At 37.0% G+C, this 16,888-nt stretch overlaps 1 protein-coding gene and 1 long non-coding RNA gene across 3 annotated transcripts in view; both read right to left on the bottom strand.

The window, feature by feature from the left end:
* The window catches only part of LOC141281569 (uncharacterized), a 514,674-nt gene that overhangs the window by 21,757 nt on the left and 476,029 nt on the right, over positions 1 to 16,888 (bottom strand). The gene's annotated exons all lie outside the window — the stretch shown is intronic.
* On the bottom strand, positions 60 to 13,040 carry pfn2b (profilin 2b). 2 transcript variants are annotated; one of them, XM_065259452.1, is made up of 3 exons: positions 12,721 to 13,037; positions 5,511 to 5,703; positions 60 to 1,409 (listed from the first exon to the last, which is right to left on the bottom strand). In XM_065259452.1, exons 1-3 carry the CDS (start codon positions 12,850 to 12,852, stop codon positions 1,312 to 1,314), a joined length of 423 nt encoding a protein of 140 aa, XP_065115524.1. In that variant the 5' UTR covers positions 12,853 to 13,037; the 3' UTR covers positions 60 to 1,311. The 2 variants fall into 2 exon arrangements, with proteins under 2 accessions (XP_065115524.1, XP_065115525.1); XM_065259453.1 differs by lacking the exon at positions 60 to 1,409 and adding an exon at positions 1,428 to 1,777 and having other exon boundaries at positions 12,721 to 13,040.

Raw genomic sequence — 16,888 nt, 5'->3', positions numbered from 1 at the left:
GCATCTCATACATTCCCATAATAAAATCCACTTAAATGTGCATCATAAAAAATGACAAATTGTTTGGTTGGAATAAATTCTTTTAATCTGTCTGTAAACAAGATGGAGAAATTAATTTATGGCATTTCTTGGTATATGCATACGAAATCAGACACATCAGACTGTAACCAAGAAGTACGAAAACAAGGTACAAGGAAAAGAAATGAACAAAAGTCTTAGGTTTTGATTCAGTACAAACATCCCACAATGTCAAAACATTTGCATCCAACACCCCAGACAAAGTGCTGATGAATTTTTATACTTTAAAGATCAAATTCATCCTAACAATAGCAACAGATTCTCATTATGTTATGGCACAAACATTGCGATTTGAGTGTCATACCTACATTAACGTTAACATTTGGACTTTTGACAGACATTTAGATCATTTTGACATATAGTTGAAAACCCAACAGCTTTGTTTGTCGTAACATAGCATGGGATGAACAAATTGACTAATTCAAGTGTTAACGACAAAACTGCTCGAGTCTTATTTGCGAGCTTGCCATTATATGCTACGCTAGTGTTTACAGTCGACAGAAGAGCAATCGTGTAAATAACCTGAACCTGATGACATAAATTGGTCCAAAATGATTACATCATTTAACCCACTGTCTGGATTACACAGGATAGAAAAATAAAGTTAAGTGCTTAAGCTACGCTAATGTCGGAATGTCGATGGAGATTTCATTGTGGACAAGATGTAGTAAAATACTCGAATGAGGAAATGCTACCGCTTCGTATCATTGCACTTAACCGACAGCCAAACTGACAGATAAACCTCCCGAGGCTGCCCAACCAGTGTCAGTGAAATGGGGGGTGGGTACGAAAGATTGTTATGGTACATGGACTGGTAATAGAGGAAGGGAAGTGTTTAACAGGTATTGTAGGTTTGTTAAAGGGCTAACCTTCGGTTTCCAATGTTACATCGCACGAACTGAACCTCCATCCCACACAGACCTCATTCATGACAAATTACATAAGTGTAGGAGGTCCATTTGATAGTTTCAGAGATATGCGTATGGTCGACCTTTCCCAGACTTGATTTAGGAAGGAGGAAGTTTTTAGCTCTTTTTAGCGCAAGCCCTTGGTCAAAAATACATGTAGCATTGTAATCGTAGTGCCAAAATAAAACAGTAAACTGGGTAAGATATGGGACATTATAAACAAATGAAGAAAAGATGATTTTAGGGTATGTGCAAAAGAAAACAGACGACAAATCAAATGTCATCTAGAGTAGTGAATGGTGGTAAAATGAGCTGTTAGGTTGTCTTAATATTGAGATTTCCTCAGGTAATCAGCCATGGTATACGCTTTCTTGTTGAGCAGCCCTCCATGGATACCTTCCTTGCCCATGACTATAACCAACGCTGGAGTACACAAGGAAAAAAACAAGAATAGAAATCAACAAACATGGGGCAAAACAAAAAAAAACACTTTCCCAACTAAAAAATAAAAACAACAAACAAAAAAGAAATTGGTGACAAGATTGATTACCCTTCCTTGCCATTAAGATGTCCAAAAGTTTTAAATGTGACTGTTTCAAGGGGAAAATCTTCACAGCTTTTTTTATTGGAACGTGAGTGGACTTTCCTTTTGTTTTATTCCCCCTAATTTCACTACTTCAGCAATAAAAAAAACTAAAAGCCCGAATCTCTCAAATATTTTGCCATTGAATATGCCTTCTTATTCAGCCCGCCTCCATGGACCCCTTCTTTGCCCATTACAAGAACCAAGACTGAAAGAAAAGACGGAGAGAAGAAGATAAGAGGACAGGAAAACCCCAGCTTTGGGAAAAAGCCAAACCAAGATCATCAGAAAAGATAGGACAGAATAAAAGCCCAGCCAAGATAACATGCACATAGAAAGACAGATTGCAGACAGATTTTTAATTGATTGAATGTAAAAATCTTATTTTATCTGTTAAATCGGTAACACATAATTCATTTTTATTAATAACTTTAAGCCTAAGGTGCTAAATATGTAAAGCTTTGTAAGAAAAGCTTAAACACAATGTCTACAAGAAACAAAATATAAAGCTTTGATATATATTAGGTAACGTTTAACGTACTATAGAGTGCCGTAGGGACGATGTATTTTTGTAGAGTTAGCATTTTGGCACTTCCGGTTCCAAAATGGTTCCATAATCCCGAAGTCCATAGGTTTTATAATTGGGGTTTTGGTAAAACACCTTAAATAAGATATTGGTTTAACATAAACCCAAGATTTGTGAGCTGTTACGTGTCTTTTAAAGGGCAGTTGCTTTAAATAGTTGCTACATGGGCCTACAGACTTTGTTGGGGACTTTAAACGTCCTCACGCATGGAGATCTCAAAAACAACGCAACATGGGCACAATTCCCAACAAAGATTTCCTTCAAGGGGGACATGATTTTAAATGTGTCTAATAAAGTTAGAAAGAGCTGTCGGATGCTTGGTGGCGGTATTTTTGTAAACTAAAACTGAAACTAACATTTTCATAAACTGAAATAATATAAAAATAAACCTTTGAAAAACTCAAACTAAACGAACAAATGCCCTAGAAATAAAACGGAAATAAAATATTAAGGATGAAAAAATACATATTAGTTATCGTAATCAACAAGCTTTTATTCCACTGAAAAAAAAGTGCTGCATGTGGCTGTTTCGGGAAACACCCGTAGATGGGGCTTCCTTATGCTGCGTTTACACCAGATGCGCTATAGGCGTGAACCGTGAGTGATTTCAATGTTAAGTCAGTGTGAGGTCTCGCGGCACGGATGAGGCGTTTGGCGTGGAAGACACGATTCCGCCTCATTCGCGCGTCTAGTTCACACAAATGACGCGAATTGAGCACCTGCCGCGGTACACGCGATACAGCGAATGGTGCTTTTTGTGCATTTTGTGTTTGACGCGAATTGGCGGTTGGCGCCCGAGTTGAAAATTTTTAACTTTGGCGGAATTTCGCGCCGTGTCAACCAATCAGGAGCCTGCTTGCTGCTGTGGCGACAGCCCCGCCCAGAGTCACTCATTCAACCTGAAAGAACGCTTGATATTGTCCTTAAGTAGTCACATGGAGCTATACGACACAAGTTCTTATTTCTAATGAGGAGACAGGAACAAAAGGACCTCGCTTGGAAGAGTGTCAGTGAGGACATTGAGCAACCTGGTAAGTTGTAAAGACACATTTCACTTTTGAGTCAAGTGACGTTTATCGACCCGCACCGTTTATTTTCCCCATATAGTTAGGTGACCAAATAAAAAACTGGTAACTCTCTCGATAAATGCACAATCAACATCAGCCATCCTGCAAACAGACAACCGCATAGCACTTGCCCCTCCCACAAGAAGCGGATTTTGCCTATGACACGCGTCAAATGCTTGCTTTTTCCGAGCGTCTACTTCGCTCTACACGCGCGAATGCATTCAAACCGTTCAAGCGGCAAACTAGGTGTGTAAACGCGATTTTGACGCCTGGAACACGGTTGGTGTAAACGCAGCATTATAGTGCGATCGAGCACATCATGTCATTAATACAGGAAAAGCCTAAAGTTACGTAAATGAAACGGTTAAAGGTAGGTTTAAAAAAAAATTATATATTGCCAGTAATGTATAAAATATGGTTTAGACAGGCATGAATTTATAATATTTCCCAGTAAGGTTACCTAACCTACATTAGCTTGATAAATAGTCACTTTTGTTAAAGGAAAACACCAGTTTTTTAAAAATATTTTACCATCTTCTTACCTTAACTTAGATAAATTAATAAATACCTATATTTTTTCAATGTGTGCACTTAACCTTTGTACAGCGCGTCAGGGATGTGTTAGCATTTAACCTAGCCCCATTCATTCCTTAGGATCCAAACAAGGATGAATATAGAAGCCACCAAACACTTCCATGTTTTCCCTATTGAAAGACCCTATTGTTACATGAGTAGTTACACTAGTAAGTAACGTGGCACAAAAAAGTGGCGATTTTTTTAAGCAAATAAAAAATAAGAACTATATTGTTTGGAAGAATAGCGTTTGAAAATAATACTAAAATAAAAACTAATTAAATGTGGAGAGACGACTGGTGTAGGTTGATTGTAGCTTAAAGTTAGCTTTTTATTTCTAGTTTACGCGTTTAGACAAAATTCATAAGAGTTGTGTTCATCTGTGAAGATTATATTGTAGGAATAAGCGTGTAAGTGTCTTAAATGTTTGTTAAACACAAAATTTATTTTTCATAATAATCCATAAGTCTACTGGGAATTTTTTTTTGTGAAAGGAACCAGTGTCCCGCTAACTTCTGGGTTGGACTACAAAAATACGTCATCCCTGTGGCACTCTATAGTTGATTTATTTGTGCCTTGATATAAAAATGGTCCATGGTTGGTTGTTTTACAAAAAAAACAAAGCTTTTTAGTAGGTGGTTTTTGATCAAAATAACCGGGACCAGATTTAAAGCTGATATACAAGACTACTGCTTAATAAATCTATCTAACCCACATAAAGTTATTATACACTGCAAAAAATGACTTAAGAAAAAAATTCTTAGTATTTTTTGTCTTGTTTTCAGTAAAAATATCTAAAAATTCTTAAGATGCTTTTTCTTGATGAGCAAAATGACCCAAGAAAATAAGTGTAGTTTTTAGACCAAAAATATCAAATGTAAGTGATTTTGCGCATAAAACAAGCAAAAAAATCTGCCAATGGGGTAAGCTAATTTTTCTTGAACCACATTGGCAATTTTTTTGCTCGTTTTATGCACAAAATCACTTAAATTTGATATTTTTGGTCTAAAAACTACACTTATTTTCTTGGGTCATTTTGCTCATCAAGAAAAAGCATCTTTATTTAAGAATTTTAGATATTTTTACTGAAAACAAGACAAAAATACTAAGAATTTTTTTCTTGAAAAATATTTTTTGCAGTGTAGTGTTACCATTTTATATATTTGAGTCAATCCTACATCACATTCAAGCAGGAAAAGCTAGAGTTAAAGAGTTAGTACCTCTCCTCAATACATGCCACAGAATACATGAAAGAGATTATTCAGAAAAACAAAGAAAATTTTTTCCAGTTCAGGAAACAGGAAGACTTATATAATGAAAGACTGAAGATTTTTGGGAGAGTGGAAGAAGCATGCATGCAAATAAGGGAGAAATTTGGTGTCTCAAAGATGACTTCCTTAAGCACCTGCCCTAAAGTCATTGCTGAAAAGTTTGTCTTAAAGGAACACCCACTTGATAAATAAAAAATACTAACAATATGTATGGTTAGAAATAAAAAGTTCAGATCCAAAAACTAAGTGCGTCTGGCATTTTTTTTGTTATCAGGCTCTTTCTTTTGTTGAGATTCAGTCACTTCATTTTAATGACAATTTACAATGTTTAAACAAAGACATATTGAGGAAAGGTTGACATCTATGTTATCAATCTACCACACACACAAACCATAAATTTACAGGTTTAACCTAATTAATGAAAATCATTACAAGAATAAGTACCTTTGGCTGCTTTGCCGACCGCAATGTTGTATGTGGCCTCTCCTCCTTGGCTCTTCGTCCGTATGTCCATTGTCCAGTCACTGTCACTGTTGATACTGTCTCGAATAACTGAGCATTTCTTTGAACCCAAGGTCAGGCCGTTGGTGAAGAAACTTTCTCGGTCTTTTCCTACTAGGGTGTCGATTTCTGTGGGCTGTATGACAGAAATAACAGAGTATTAAAAGTTGTGGTAATCTTGCGCACTTAGAGTATACTAAACTATAAACACATACAGACAGTTTAAGATAAAGGGTAGGGCTGGGGCGATAAATCGTGCGAAACCTGTATGAATTTATTTTTTCTGATGAACACGAAAGAAGATATTTTGAGAAATGATGGCAAACACACAGCAGTAAGTGACCATTGACTTCCATAGTAGAAATAAAAAAATATGATGGAATTTAATGGGTACTGTCAACTGTGTGCTTACTAGGGATGGGCGATATGGCCTAAAATCCATATTGCGTTATACATTGCAGCCTCTTGCGATAGCGATATGTATTGCGATATAATAATTTCAATAGACTCGTTTCAGAACAGGTTATATAGACCCTTACAAAAGCCAAACTGCTAAAAAAGTAAGTAAAAGTAAACCGTTATGGCCAGATTAGTCTTGTTACCTCTCTTAGCTGGAACTTTTGCCTGACACACTCTACAGCAGGGGTGTCCAGACTTTTTTGTGTGGTGATCTACTTTTAAAATGATAAAGCTGACAAGATCTATCTGCTAAAAAACACAGTTAATTATTTTTATAACACTAAACACTTTAAATGCTTGTGGGGACTATACTGCATATATATATATATATATAGGAACCCAAAAGACATAGAAGTATATATTCCGCGCGTGGAGCAGCAGTTAACTTATGTAACTTATGGCTTAAATTCAAAAAATAGATGTTGCATCAGTCTTTTTCACAAGCTCCTCTGTTTCGCTGACGCTTTCATCCATGTTTATTCGGCTGCAGCTTGTGGCTCTAAAGTTCGCGGGTAGATTGTGTCATTAACACGCATTATCGCGATAGTGCAATAGATTTAAAATCTCTATCGTATGCCAATTTTCTATCGTTTATATTGCGTATCGTTTATATTGCCCATCCCTAGTGCTTACCATAAATTATCAAAAAAATTCAAAATATTTTTTCCTCCTAAGGAAGTCTATGGTCACTTACTACTGTGTGTTTACATCATTTCTCAAAATATCTTCTTTCGTGTTCATCAGAAAAAAGAAATTCATACAGGTTTAGAACAACATGAGGATGAGTAAATGATGATAGAATTTTCATTTTAAAGTGAACTATCCCTTTCAAAAGGATATTTCTGGAACTTGAAAGCAAGTACAGCTAAATATCCTTAGGAGGAATTTTTTCCTTGATATATCTGGGAACTTTTTGTAGTACCAGTTTTAGTAATCACGATCAAATTACGTTACGTGAAATGATGACACGCATCAAGCCTGAACATGCAGTATTCCTATTCATTTCATTTTCTGTCATTTGTCATTCGTTCCAAGTATCATCACAGCAGTTTTGTTCATACTGGCTTTACACGAAGATGCAGAGCTATTTTTCCTTAAGGCCAAATCAAAAAAATAAAAGCAGCTATTGACTTCTGTTAGAATCTCCTAGATTAAGTTGTTTATACTAAGTGATCTATGTTTAGAGCTAGAAAGGATCTGGATATGCAACTATAACTTTAAGCTTTTTTTAAAGGAATAGTTCACCCAAAAATGAAAACTCTTTCATCACTTCTCACTCTCATGTTGTTAAAAACCTGTATACATTTATTGGTTATGATGAACAGAAAGGAAGATATTTTGAGGAATATTGGTAACAAAACAGATTAGAACCCCCCTTGACTTCCATAGTAGGAAAAAAGAATTTGTATCGATTCAAATGCACTTTTGAAGGTAGCGTGACGAATCGCAGTTGATCTAGAGCTGCATGATTAATCATTAAAAGATTGGGATCTCGATGCGACCCCCCCCCCAAACGATCTTAATCCAGCATTTCGACGATTCGGGTAATTATATTTTCAAGTAGGAAAGACGCAGTCTCGTCAGTCCTCTCGACAACATGCATTCATAGCGGTCGCGATGATGTCTTGACATCACATTTATTATTGTGCAAGACAGATGTGCTTTTGTTCGCTCCACTGCTACAGCAGATGCTAGACACAAAGAAACAGAAACTAAAGAGAATAAGTGAGGCAGAGCAATACGCAGGTCGGTCCAACGAGAACCTTGACGTTGTTTTAGTACCAAAAAGAGGATCTTATTCTGGATCTTATCCTTTCTGAAAGGGTTTTTAGCACCGGCAGAAATATTGGCTGCATCCAAATAACCACACTTGCTGTCTTTGCATTACGTTTTCCTGTATTTGGCCCAAGTGTTCTAGTGGGCGTGAAGATTAAAGCCGATTTAAAGTCGTGCATAGGTTCTACGGCATAGGCTATCCGTTGCCTGTGCGTAGCCTGACGCTGTGATTGGTCCACCAGAACCCCTCCCGTCATGTAAAAAAACATGTCATAGGTATTTCCGTTTGCGACAGTGAAAACGAAGAATGGCCAAGTTAAGGAGTGATTTAACTCAAACTGCATCAAAAGTCGCTGTTTATTTTCTTCCATCATTGCTGGTCTTCTCAAATCATACACAAGTTGCTGTTTCTTCTTCGTTTGTGGGTTAACTTGCCAAGCTTTTTCTTCTTTGACAGTCACACTGCTACTGTGGTTACGTGCGTGGATACTGCCCACAAGCGGTTTGCGCGCGTGTTTGCATGTCGACGCGGACGATGACGCAAAAGTATAAATGAAAACCGAGGCAGGAACCTACGCCATCGCCCCTACGCCGTAGGACCTACGCATGACTATAACGAGCCCTTAAAGGTTCTCTAAGCGAATTCACGCGTTTTAGACAATAAAACATTTTTTGTTACATACAGCACACATCTCCTCACTATCTGCTTGCTACCTGACCGCTGATCAAACTGTAAAAAAAACGCGATCTCTGTAGACAGCCCAGGCTTCACAAATGGCAATAACAACATAGTGACCAAACCTGCACCTCGAAACAAAACAAAGTTTTACAGCCAATAAACACCAAGAAGGATTTGGGGGTGGGGGTTGGTCGCGTTCACGAAAGCACGGAAGGGAGGGGGAGGGGGAGGAGTTAGCTACGCTCTGTTTGTTTGAAAACAATTCAAATATCAACAACAAGTGACGTCGAACATATTCGCTTAGAGAGCCTTTAAGTGTGCATGTAGATTTAATCACACAATGGACATTCACTCAGCCAACGAAAGACGTCAAATGCATTTTCTGGAACCCTCTCAAGCGGAGGTTTCCGCCTTCCGACTGGTTGCCGCCGAACGTTTCCGCCTTGCAACTGGTTGCGCTGAACTGCGTCATAGCTCATTACCATAAAGTAATGTTAATCCATGTGGCAGCAATTTGCATCAAAATGTATTCGTTTTTTATTTAGGCTACTAAATTTTTTTTTTCTTTAAATAAAATGAATACATAACCACTCTACAATTAACATTAACTGAATTTAAAGATTATCTACACTTATCTGAAACTTTCAGAAGCAGAATGCTTTTCACCTGTAAAAACTAATGTTAAACTAATGTTCAGGAGTTGATCTTTAAAATTAACAAAGTTCTTGAGAATCGTGATCTTTATTTTAAGCAAAAGAATTGTGATTATTATTTTATACAGAATCGTGCAGCTCTAAGTTGATCCGTATGGAAAGGATGCATGTGACCCCGTGAAGTGAAAGGTAGCGGGATATACTTGACTTTCCGTGTCGGTCTCAGATACAGAACAAAATTACTTATGTAATAAAAAGTTATGTAATTAGACTCCAATATAATTTAAACAAAAAAAGTTTTTATGCTCTGACTTTTATGACATGGCTCGGTTTCCGTAGTGTTGCAGGAAATAGCAACAGTTTCCAGAGAAAGCAGCCTTAAAGGTGCAGTGTGTAAAATCTAGTGGTGAGGTTGCGAATTGCAACCAACGGCTTAGTCCACCGCTCACCCCTCGCTTTTGAAACGCATAGAGAAGCTACGGTGGCCGCCACCAGACAAACATGTCATCGTCGGAGACAACGTAGTAAAAACATGTGTCCGTTAAGGGCTTCAGTAGAAAAATGGCGGCACTAAATAGACTTTCATGTAAGGGGACCCTCGGTGTATGTAGATAAAAATGTCTCGTTCAACAGTAATAAACACATAATGGTTCATTATAAAAAGGTCTTTATACACCCCTAATAATATAGTTTTGTATATCATATTGAATTTCTGTCAAGAGATCCTTCTAAAAATTACACACTGCACCTTTAAAATATTGGTCACTTTTTAAATAATAAAAGTATAGTGCATCTACTGATGATTATACATACATAAATCTTAACCATTCAATATGTTAGAAATGATTTATCACGATGCAAATGCTTTTTTAACCGATGCACTGCATCGTTACCGTGTGAATCTGGGAATCTTCCCATCCCTAGTGCACAGTCATGTTAGAACAGGAAGGGGCCATCCCCAAAATGTTCCCACAAAGTTGTTCAAAATGTCTTGGTATGATGAAGCATTTAGAGTTCCATGTTTATTGGAACTAAGGGGCCCAACCCCTGAACAACAACCCCACACCATAATCCCCCCTTCCACCAAAGTTGTCACAATGCAGTCAGGCAAGTACAGTTCTTCTGGCAACTGCCAAACCCAGACTCGTCCATCGGATTGCCAGACAAAGAAGCGAGATTCGTCAATTCAGATAATAATCTTCACTGCTCTAAAGTACAGTGGCAGCGTTCTTTACACCACTGCATCCGACGCTTTGCATTGACCTTGTTGATGTAAGGCTTGGATGCAGCTGCTCGGCCATGGAAAACCATTCCATGAAGTTCTCTATGCACAGTTCTTGAGCTAATCTGAAGGCCACACGAAGTTTGGAGGTCTGTAGTTATAAAGTCGCAGACTTCTGCACACTGTGTGCCTTAGCATGTACTGACCGCGCTCTGTGTTTTTGCATGGCCTACCACTTTGTGGCCATGTTTTTTTTTTCAATTGCTTCCATTTTGTTATAAAATTACTAACAGTTGACCGTGGAATATTCAGTAGTGAGGAAATTGCACCAATGGACTTATTGCGTAGGTGGCAACCAATCACAGTACCACGCTTGAATTCACAGAGCTCCTGAGAACGGCCTATTCTTTCACAAATGTTTGTAAAAGCTGTGTGCATGCTTACGTGACTGCATGCTTACGTGATTTTATACACCTGAGGCCATGGAAGTGATTGGAAGACCTAAATCCAATGATTTGGAGGGGTTTTCCAAAACTTTTGGCAATAGTCTACAGATTTTTGGGAGAGTTTGGCAGAAGCATGCATGCAAATAAGAGGGAAAATTTGTATGTCAAAGACAATTTTCTTAAGCACCTGCCCTGAAGTCAATGCTGAAAAGCTTGTCTTTAAGGAACACCCACTTGATAAATAAAAATACTAACAATATGTATGGTTAGAAATAAAAAAAGAGAAGAATGGAGAGTTGTCTAAGTAATCACGATCAAATTACATTACGTGAAATGATGACACACATCAAGCCTGAACATGCAGTATTCCCATTCATTTTATTTTCTGTCATTTGTTCCAAGTATCATCACAGCAGGTTTGTTTATACTGGCTTTACATGAATACACAGAGCCATTTTACCCTAAGGCCAAATCAGAAAAATAAAAGCAGCTATTGACTTCTGTTAGAATCTGCTAGAATAAGCTGATTTTACTAAGTGATGTTTGTACAGAGCTAGAAAAGATTTGGATACGCAACTTTAATAAGCGTTTTTTAAAGGCATAGTCAACCAAAAATGGAAACTCTGTCATCATTACTCATCATTATTGTGTTGTTAAAACCTGTATACATTTATTTGTTTTGATGAACACAAAGGAAGATATTTTGAGGAATTTGGAAGTCAATGAGGCTTCTGAACGGTTCTTTGTTTTGTGTTACTTATTACAAAAAGAAGGTTGACCTTATGACTTTGTGCATCTTCATTTCTATTCTATTGTTGTATGCTTTCTATACATATAACTGGAATACATACACATCTAAAAGCTTTACATTTGTAAAGCAAATGCAAAAAAGTAACACTGTAAGCAGCAAATTTGTCTTGTATGGTGATGCGTATCGTATGAGGGAATTTATGTTGATACACAGCCCTGAATAAACCTGTTATTAGATGAATTAAAGTCCATTTACACCACCATCTTGGGCATGGTTCCGGCTAGAGGGGATACAGCTACGGCAAATCTCGCGAGATGTTTGGTTTGCGGGTAGGATAAGGTGGTAAAACAACGGGTCTGGCCTACGGCCTAAATCCCGCAAAGTGTTAGGTTTGGGGTTAGGTTGAGAACAGCGTTCATTTTGGCCGTGGCTGTATCCCTTCTAGGCACAACCTAAGGGCATGTACAATGAACATTCCTTATTCTAAAAGAGTTCACGCACATTTCGCAGCTAAATGAAGCGTGTGTGGTGGTATGTTAGTGCGTTTGCGTAGCCGTCTGATTGAATCGAATCGTCTGTTCGCACTAACACAACCTCATTTGTAACAAAAAAAATTCTTAAGATTGCTTTAATTGACACCTTTTAACACGTCACGTCACGCGTGAGATCTTTAAGCTTTACTCAATTAAATAGCTAACTTATCTATGATCTCGTGAGAAACTTAAAAACTAAAATACCTAATGTTTTTTTATATAAATACAAGATGTGGGTTTTGTTGGCATTCGTTGTTATTCTACACAGGCCTCAGATTTATAATAATCTGAAAGGCAACCTGTCGGGTGTGTTTCAAATCCGTGCGAGTTCCCTACACAGACAGCATCATATTCGGAAACATTTTTGGCGCGTTCACAGTTCCGTGTCATTTTTGCGTTTTCAAATCACTATTATTATTGATCATATCGTGCGTTTAAAATCAATAAGTGCTTATTTTAAATCAGCAGCATTTTGAAGGTTTTCTGCCTCGTGTTTAGGCATCATAAGGGTAACGTGCCCATGATGAAGACAATGCTGTATTGCTAGTCAGGTCATTATGTATTAAAACATAAACACAATCAAAGCCCATCACTAAAGATAGCACAAAGAGTATGGATAATAACGCTTATTTACCGTGATGTTTACGAATGTTCCCCCCTCCTGCGCTGCCCATACGTATTTAGAGTCTGAGTTGTACCCAACAATGGCGGCGTCCTGGCAGCTGCCATCCGACATCAGGTTATCCACGTAGCTTTGCCACGACATATTCGCCTTCTGGTGTCAGACACACACGCTATCTTTAAAAACACAGGACTGTCAGTATTGTACGACCTAGGTTTGCGGTAACCGTATATTTTGATGTCCCGCACACCCCCTTCTCTAACGTGAGTTTGAGCTGCAGACTCCCGGCTGTACGGACGCTCAGGGTGTAGTCCCTCTGATATCCCTCCGCGCAGGCGTGCCTAGGCTGCAGTCCTTTCAGGAAAGATTGAAGCGGATGAATACTTTCCGACCAGACATAATAAAGGTGGGGTGGTTAGGCACTTTGTTTAAAAGTTAGCTACTGTTGCGTGTAAGATTTACTGCTGTTTGCAACAGGTTATTGATTTACCACATTTTTTCCATTACATGTATAAATAACCTGATATTTTTTCACAGTTTAAGATATCTGGCACCACCTTTACCTCTAATACGACCTTCCACTTTAAAAAGGCCAAAGTACTTCCTTGTCTTTGGGAAGATTGATCTGTACAATTATTAAACCTCGCAATATCAATGATATTTATTGTGCATCACAAATAAATGTGTTGGACACAGCAAACCAAATAAAGCGTGGTCATGGCAGGCATAGAAATAAACACGAGAAATTGGTTGCATTTATTTAAATCATATAAATTATGTCTAAATGTGAGACTTTTAAAAACTTTACCCTGACAAAGTATAATGAAAAGTAATTAAGGGATGGATAAAACTGATAAAAGTTAAAACCACTTTTATATTACGAATTGCGGCTGCCGTATCGTGGCGTCTTGCGGCCTCTTGTGGTCAAATCATGTAATTTCATAATTTGATAACAGTTTTTATGGACAATTTTAGTACATTCTACATTTTTTGTAAATATTTATTTTCATTTAATTTATTTTTTTAATTCTCCAAAAATATGTGAGTTTATTATTTATTCCAGGAGTTTTAGTTAGAGATACGTGACCCCGTCTGTGAGGTAAAAGTCTCACCTCACTCAGTCATTGTCACAGAATGTAGAAAACAATAAATCCCCCCCAAATATTTTACATATATGCTTTTTAAAGCAGTATAACAGAAACATAACAAGGAACCAAGTAAAATGTTCTAACATTGATATTCAAATAACACAATTGATCCACACAGCGTAGCCTACCACATATTGTGTATATTTGTTTAGTATGTATAGGGTTACTCAATCCAAAATGAAAAATCTGTCATTATTTACTTCATGGGAAAAAAATAGCTGCTGCTCATTTTCCGACTAATATGACTAAAGCTGTCACTCACTATCATTTTATCTATCATTTCCTTTTGGGTTTCATGGAAGAATAAAATAATGTCATGCAGGTTTGGAGCAACATGTGGGTGACTAATGATGGCAAAAATTCAAGATTCAACAAGCCCTTATTCCGCAAAGTTAAAGGTGCCAAAGAATGCATTAAAATAATATATTAAATTGTTATGTGATATTTACATAAAAGCAAGGAAACAAGGAAACAAATATGTTTGAGGCTCACAATATGTCATTACCAGGACCAAACGGAATCTGCGGCCGCAGTTTTTCTGCGGAAAACTCTGCGGAATTCCGTGGATTTAATGCCTGTCATTTGTCAAGTGAGTGTTTGTGAGCCGTCATTGACAAGCAGTACATAAACCCTGTGCTTGCTGTGACCGTTTTTAATTATAGAGAACACAAACTGTTTGATATTTGAGATGAAATAAAACTTACAGCAGAGTTAAGGAAATTTCACTTGACGTGTGAGACGACAGTCAGCACTCAGCACATGATCATTTCAAATCCTTTTAAAAAACGTATGCTCTTTTTATGTTTAAAATAAAGTTTACATTGCATTGAAAAAAATGATCAAATTCGTATAAATTCATAATGAGATGTATTAACAAGCTTTTTATTCTGCCACCATAACACTATAAACATATATGTAATATTATATACAAAATATAATTCTATCTTGACATGCACATTATCTGGCTCATGTTGGTACAGTTTAATACAGAGGACTCATTGGTTTGATTATTTACAGCTTAAATTCTCTAATTTTTTTTTTTAAACATTTAAAATCATTCCGCAGAATTCCACAGATTTTTCCGAAAATTTCCACAGAAAAGCACGTTCCGTCTGTCTCTGGTCATTACCATGTACAGAGCTCTTATTATTCATCTATGCCTAGTTAAATACAATTTTTTTATTCTATGGCACCTTTAAGTTACTTTGAGCCAGATATAACCTGACCTCACAAAAGTCAGCGAGTAACTTCCCAGTTTAGTGGTTACATTTAAAGAAACTCCCTCTCAACTTTTTATATCTTGGAAATGTTTAGTATGATCCGGCCTAAACCACGGTATGTTTCTATTACAGTGTTTCCAGCTCAGAAAACAAAGCTTGTCTGTATATATATGGACATGACAAATAGCACCTGTCTTCGGACGATTGATGCAAAGCCCTCAAAAGGGAATATGCAGACTGATTTCAGAACATAACACACATAAATGCAGCCAGCTAAAACAACAATCGTGTTCTGCTCACCGCAGGACCCAAGCAAATACAATAAACATTTTCATGTGTTGTGTAACTTCCGGGTTACGCTAAGAATTTAGAAATCAGAAGACCATTTATGTTGAAATTCGAAATATTTGTGATATTCTCTTTCACTACTATTATAAATTCCATTAACTACTTGTTTTTAAAGCAATTAATGTTCAGTTTGTGGTTTAATCCTAATTTTAAAGTATTTTATACGTTTTTTCAGTATGTACATTTTACTTCTGTTTGGATTGGGCAGCAGAGAGGATGGGCAAGCGCAAAAGCAAAACAAACACCGCCCCCCTACATATTGGAATAGCCACACGCCTAAAATAATGACCTAAACTAATAAACAAATTCCAGTAAAGATGTTTCTGTCTACACTAACTGCATTCCTTCTCGCCCCCTGCATGAACTTTCTCTGAAAGGCTAAACAAAGATGAAATTGTGTTCTTCAACATAGTTTGACTATAAGAACACTGAGCCAAAAATGCACGTACACATTAAAAATATCCTCTGTTTACCAAAAACCCAGTGACCTGGCTTAAATATTGGACTTTGTTGCTCATTATAACATTATATAACGCTATTACAGACTTAAATGATGCCTTATGTTGTAGTCTACTTAGTTATCTAATATAACTGACTTACAATACAGGAGGGACTGGAGCTATAGACCAGAATATCATAAAGATGGAGGTGGGCTCATCTGGTTTTCCAGGAAGCAACCACATAGACCCTGATCAGCCAAGAAATACACTAAAAACACTGGCAACCATAAAACATTCTTGATCAAACAACGATCTTGCATTGAATAAGCATCACTCTTTAAAAATATAGTTTGTCAAAAAATGATACTCTGCTTTGTTTGATCATTTTAATATACAAATCTTAATTGCCGAAAGATGGAAAATATTGTAAAATGAAAATTTATTTTGATTCTTTGCATGCTTTACAAGGATATAATCAAATTCAACGATTTTCCCATAAATACACTCCCATATACAATATTTTCTGTTTGATAAAAATTTGTAAAAGGTCCGGGACGGGGGAACAATGGAAAGGTGGACGAAACAATTGTTTAGACCAGCTCTTTCTCACCCAGGGGGTCAGAAGGGCCACCTGGGGGGTCTCACAAACTTCTAAGGGGGACCTAAAATTATTCAAAATAAACCATGATTGGGGGCCATTTATATATATATATATATATATATATATATATATATATATATATATATATATATATATATATATAGGACAATATGGGAGCCTTTAAGTGAAAACGGTTGAAAAAACACTGTTTGGATCATTTCACTGATCTGGTTGATAGGACACAGGTGATGCACGATTTGAGGTGGACTTTCACTATACCAACTCAGTTTTTAACCAGGATTGTGCAACGTTCACCAGCAATAAAAGCAAATATTTCAAAATTTTAAATAGTAAATTGTGTTTAATACAAACCTTGTCCTTACAGCTTATAATGACACATTAAGGAGCGCTCTTCCGGACAGG

Source organism: Paramisgurnus dabryanus, chromosome 24 (assembly GCF_030506205.2).
Source record: "Paramisgurnus dabryanus chromosome 24, PD_genome_1.1, whole genome shotgun sequence".
NCBI lineage: Eukaryota > Metazoa > Chordata > Actinopteri > Cypriniformes > Cobitidae > Paramisgurnus > Paramisgurnus dabryanus.
The sequence above is the reverse complement of the archived record's forward strand: the minus strand, read 5'-3'. Positions and strand labels throughout refer to the sequence as shown.

Bases quoted from the DNA above. Each gene is read 5' to 3' on its own strand.
- pfn2b (XM_065259453.1), bottom strand. From the start codon at position 12,852: ATGTCGTGGCAAAGCTACGTGGATAACCTGATGTCGGATGGCAGCTGC. The intron at 5,704-12,720 runs GTAAATAAGCGT...TCTGTCATACAG, and splicing joins GAACATTCGTAAACATCACG to CCCACAGAAATCGACACCCT. The intron at 1,778-5,510 runs GTACTTATTCTT...CTTTTCTTTCAG, and splicing joins GGTCGGCAAAGCAGCCAAAG to TCTTGGTTCTTGTAATGGGC.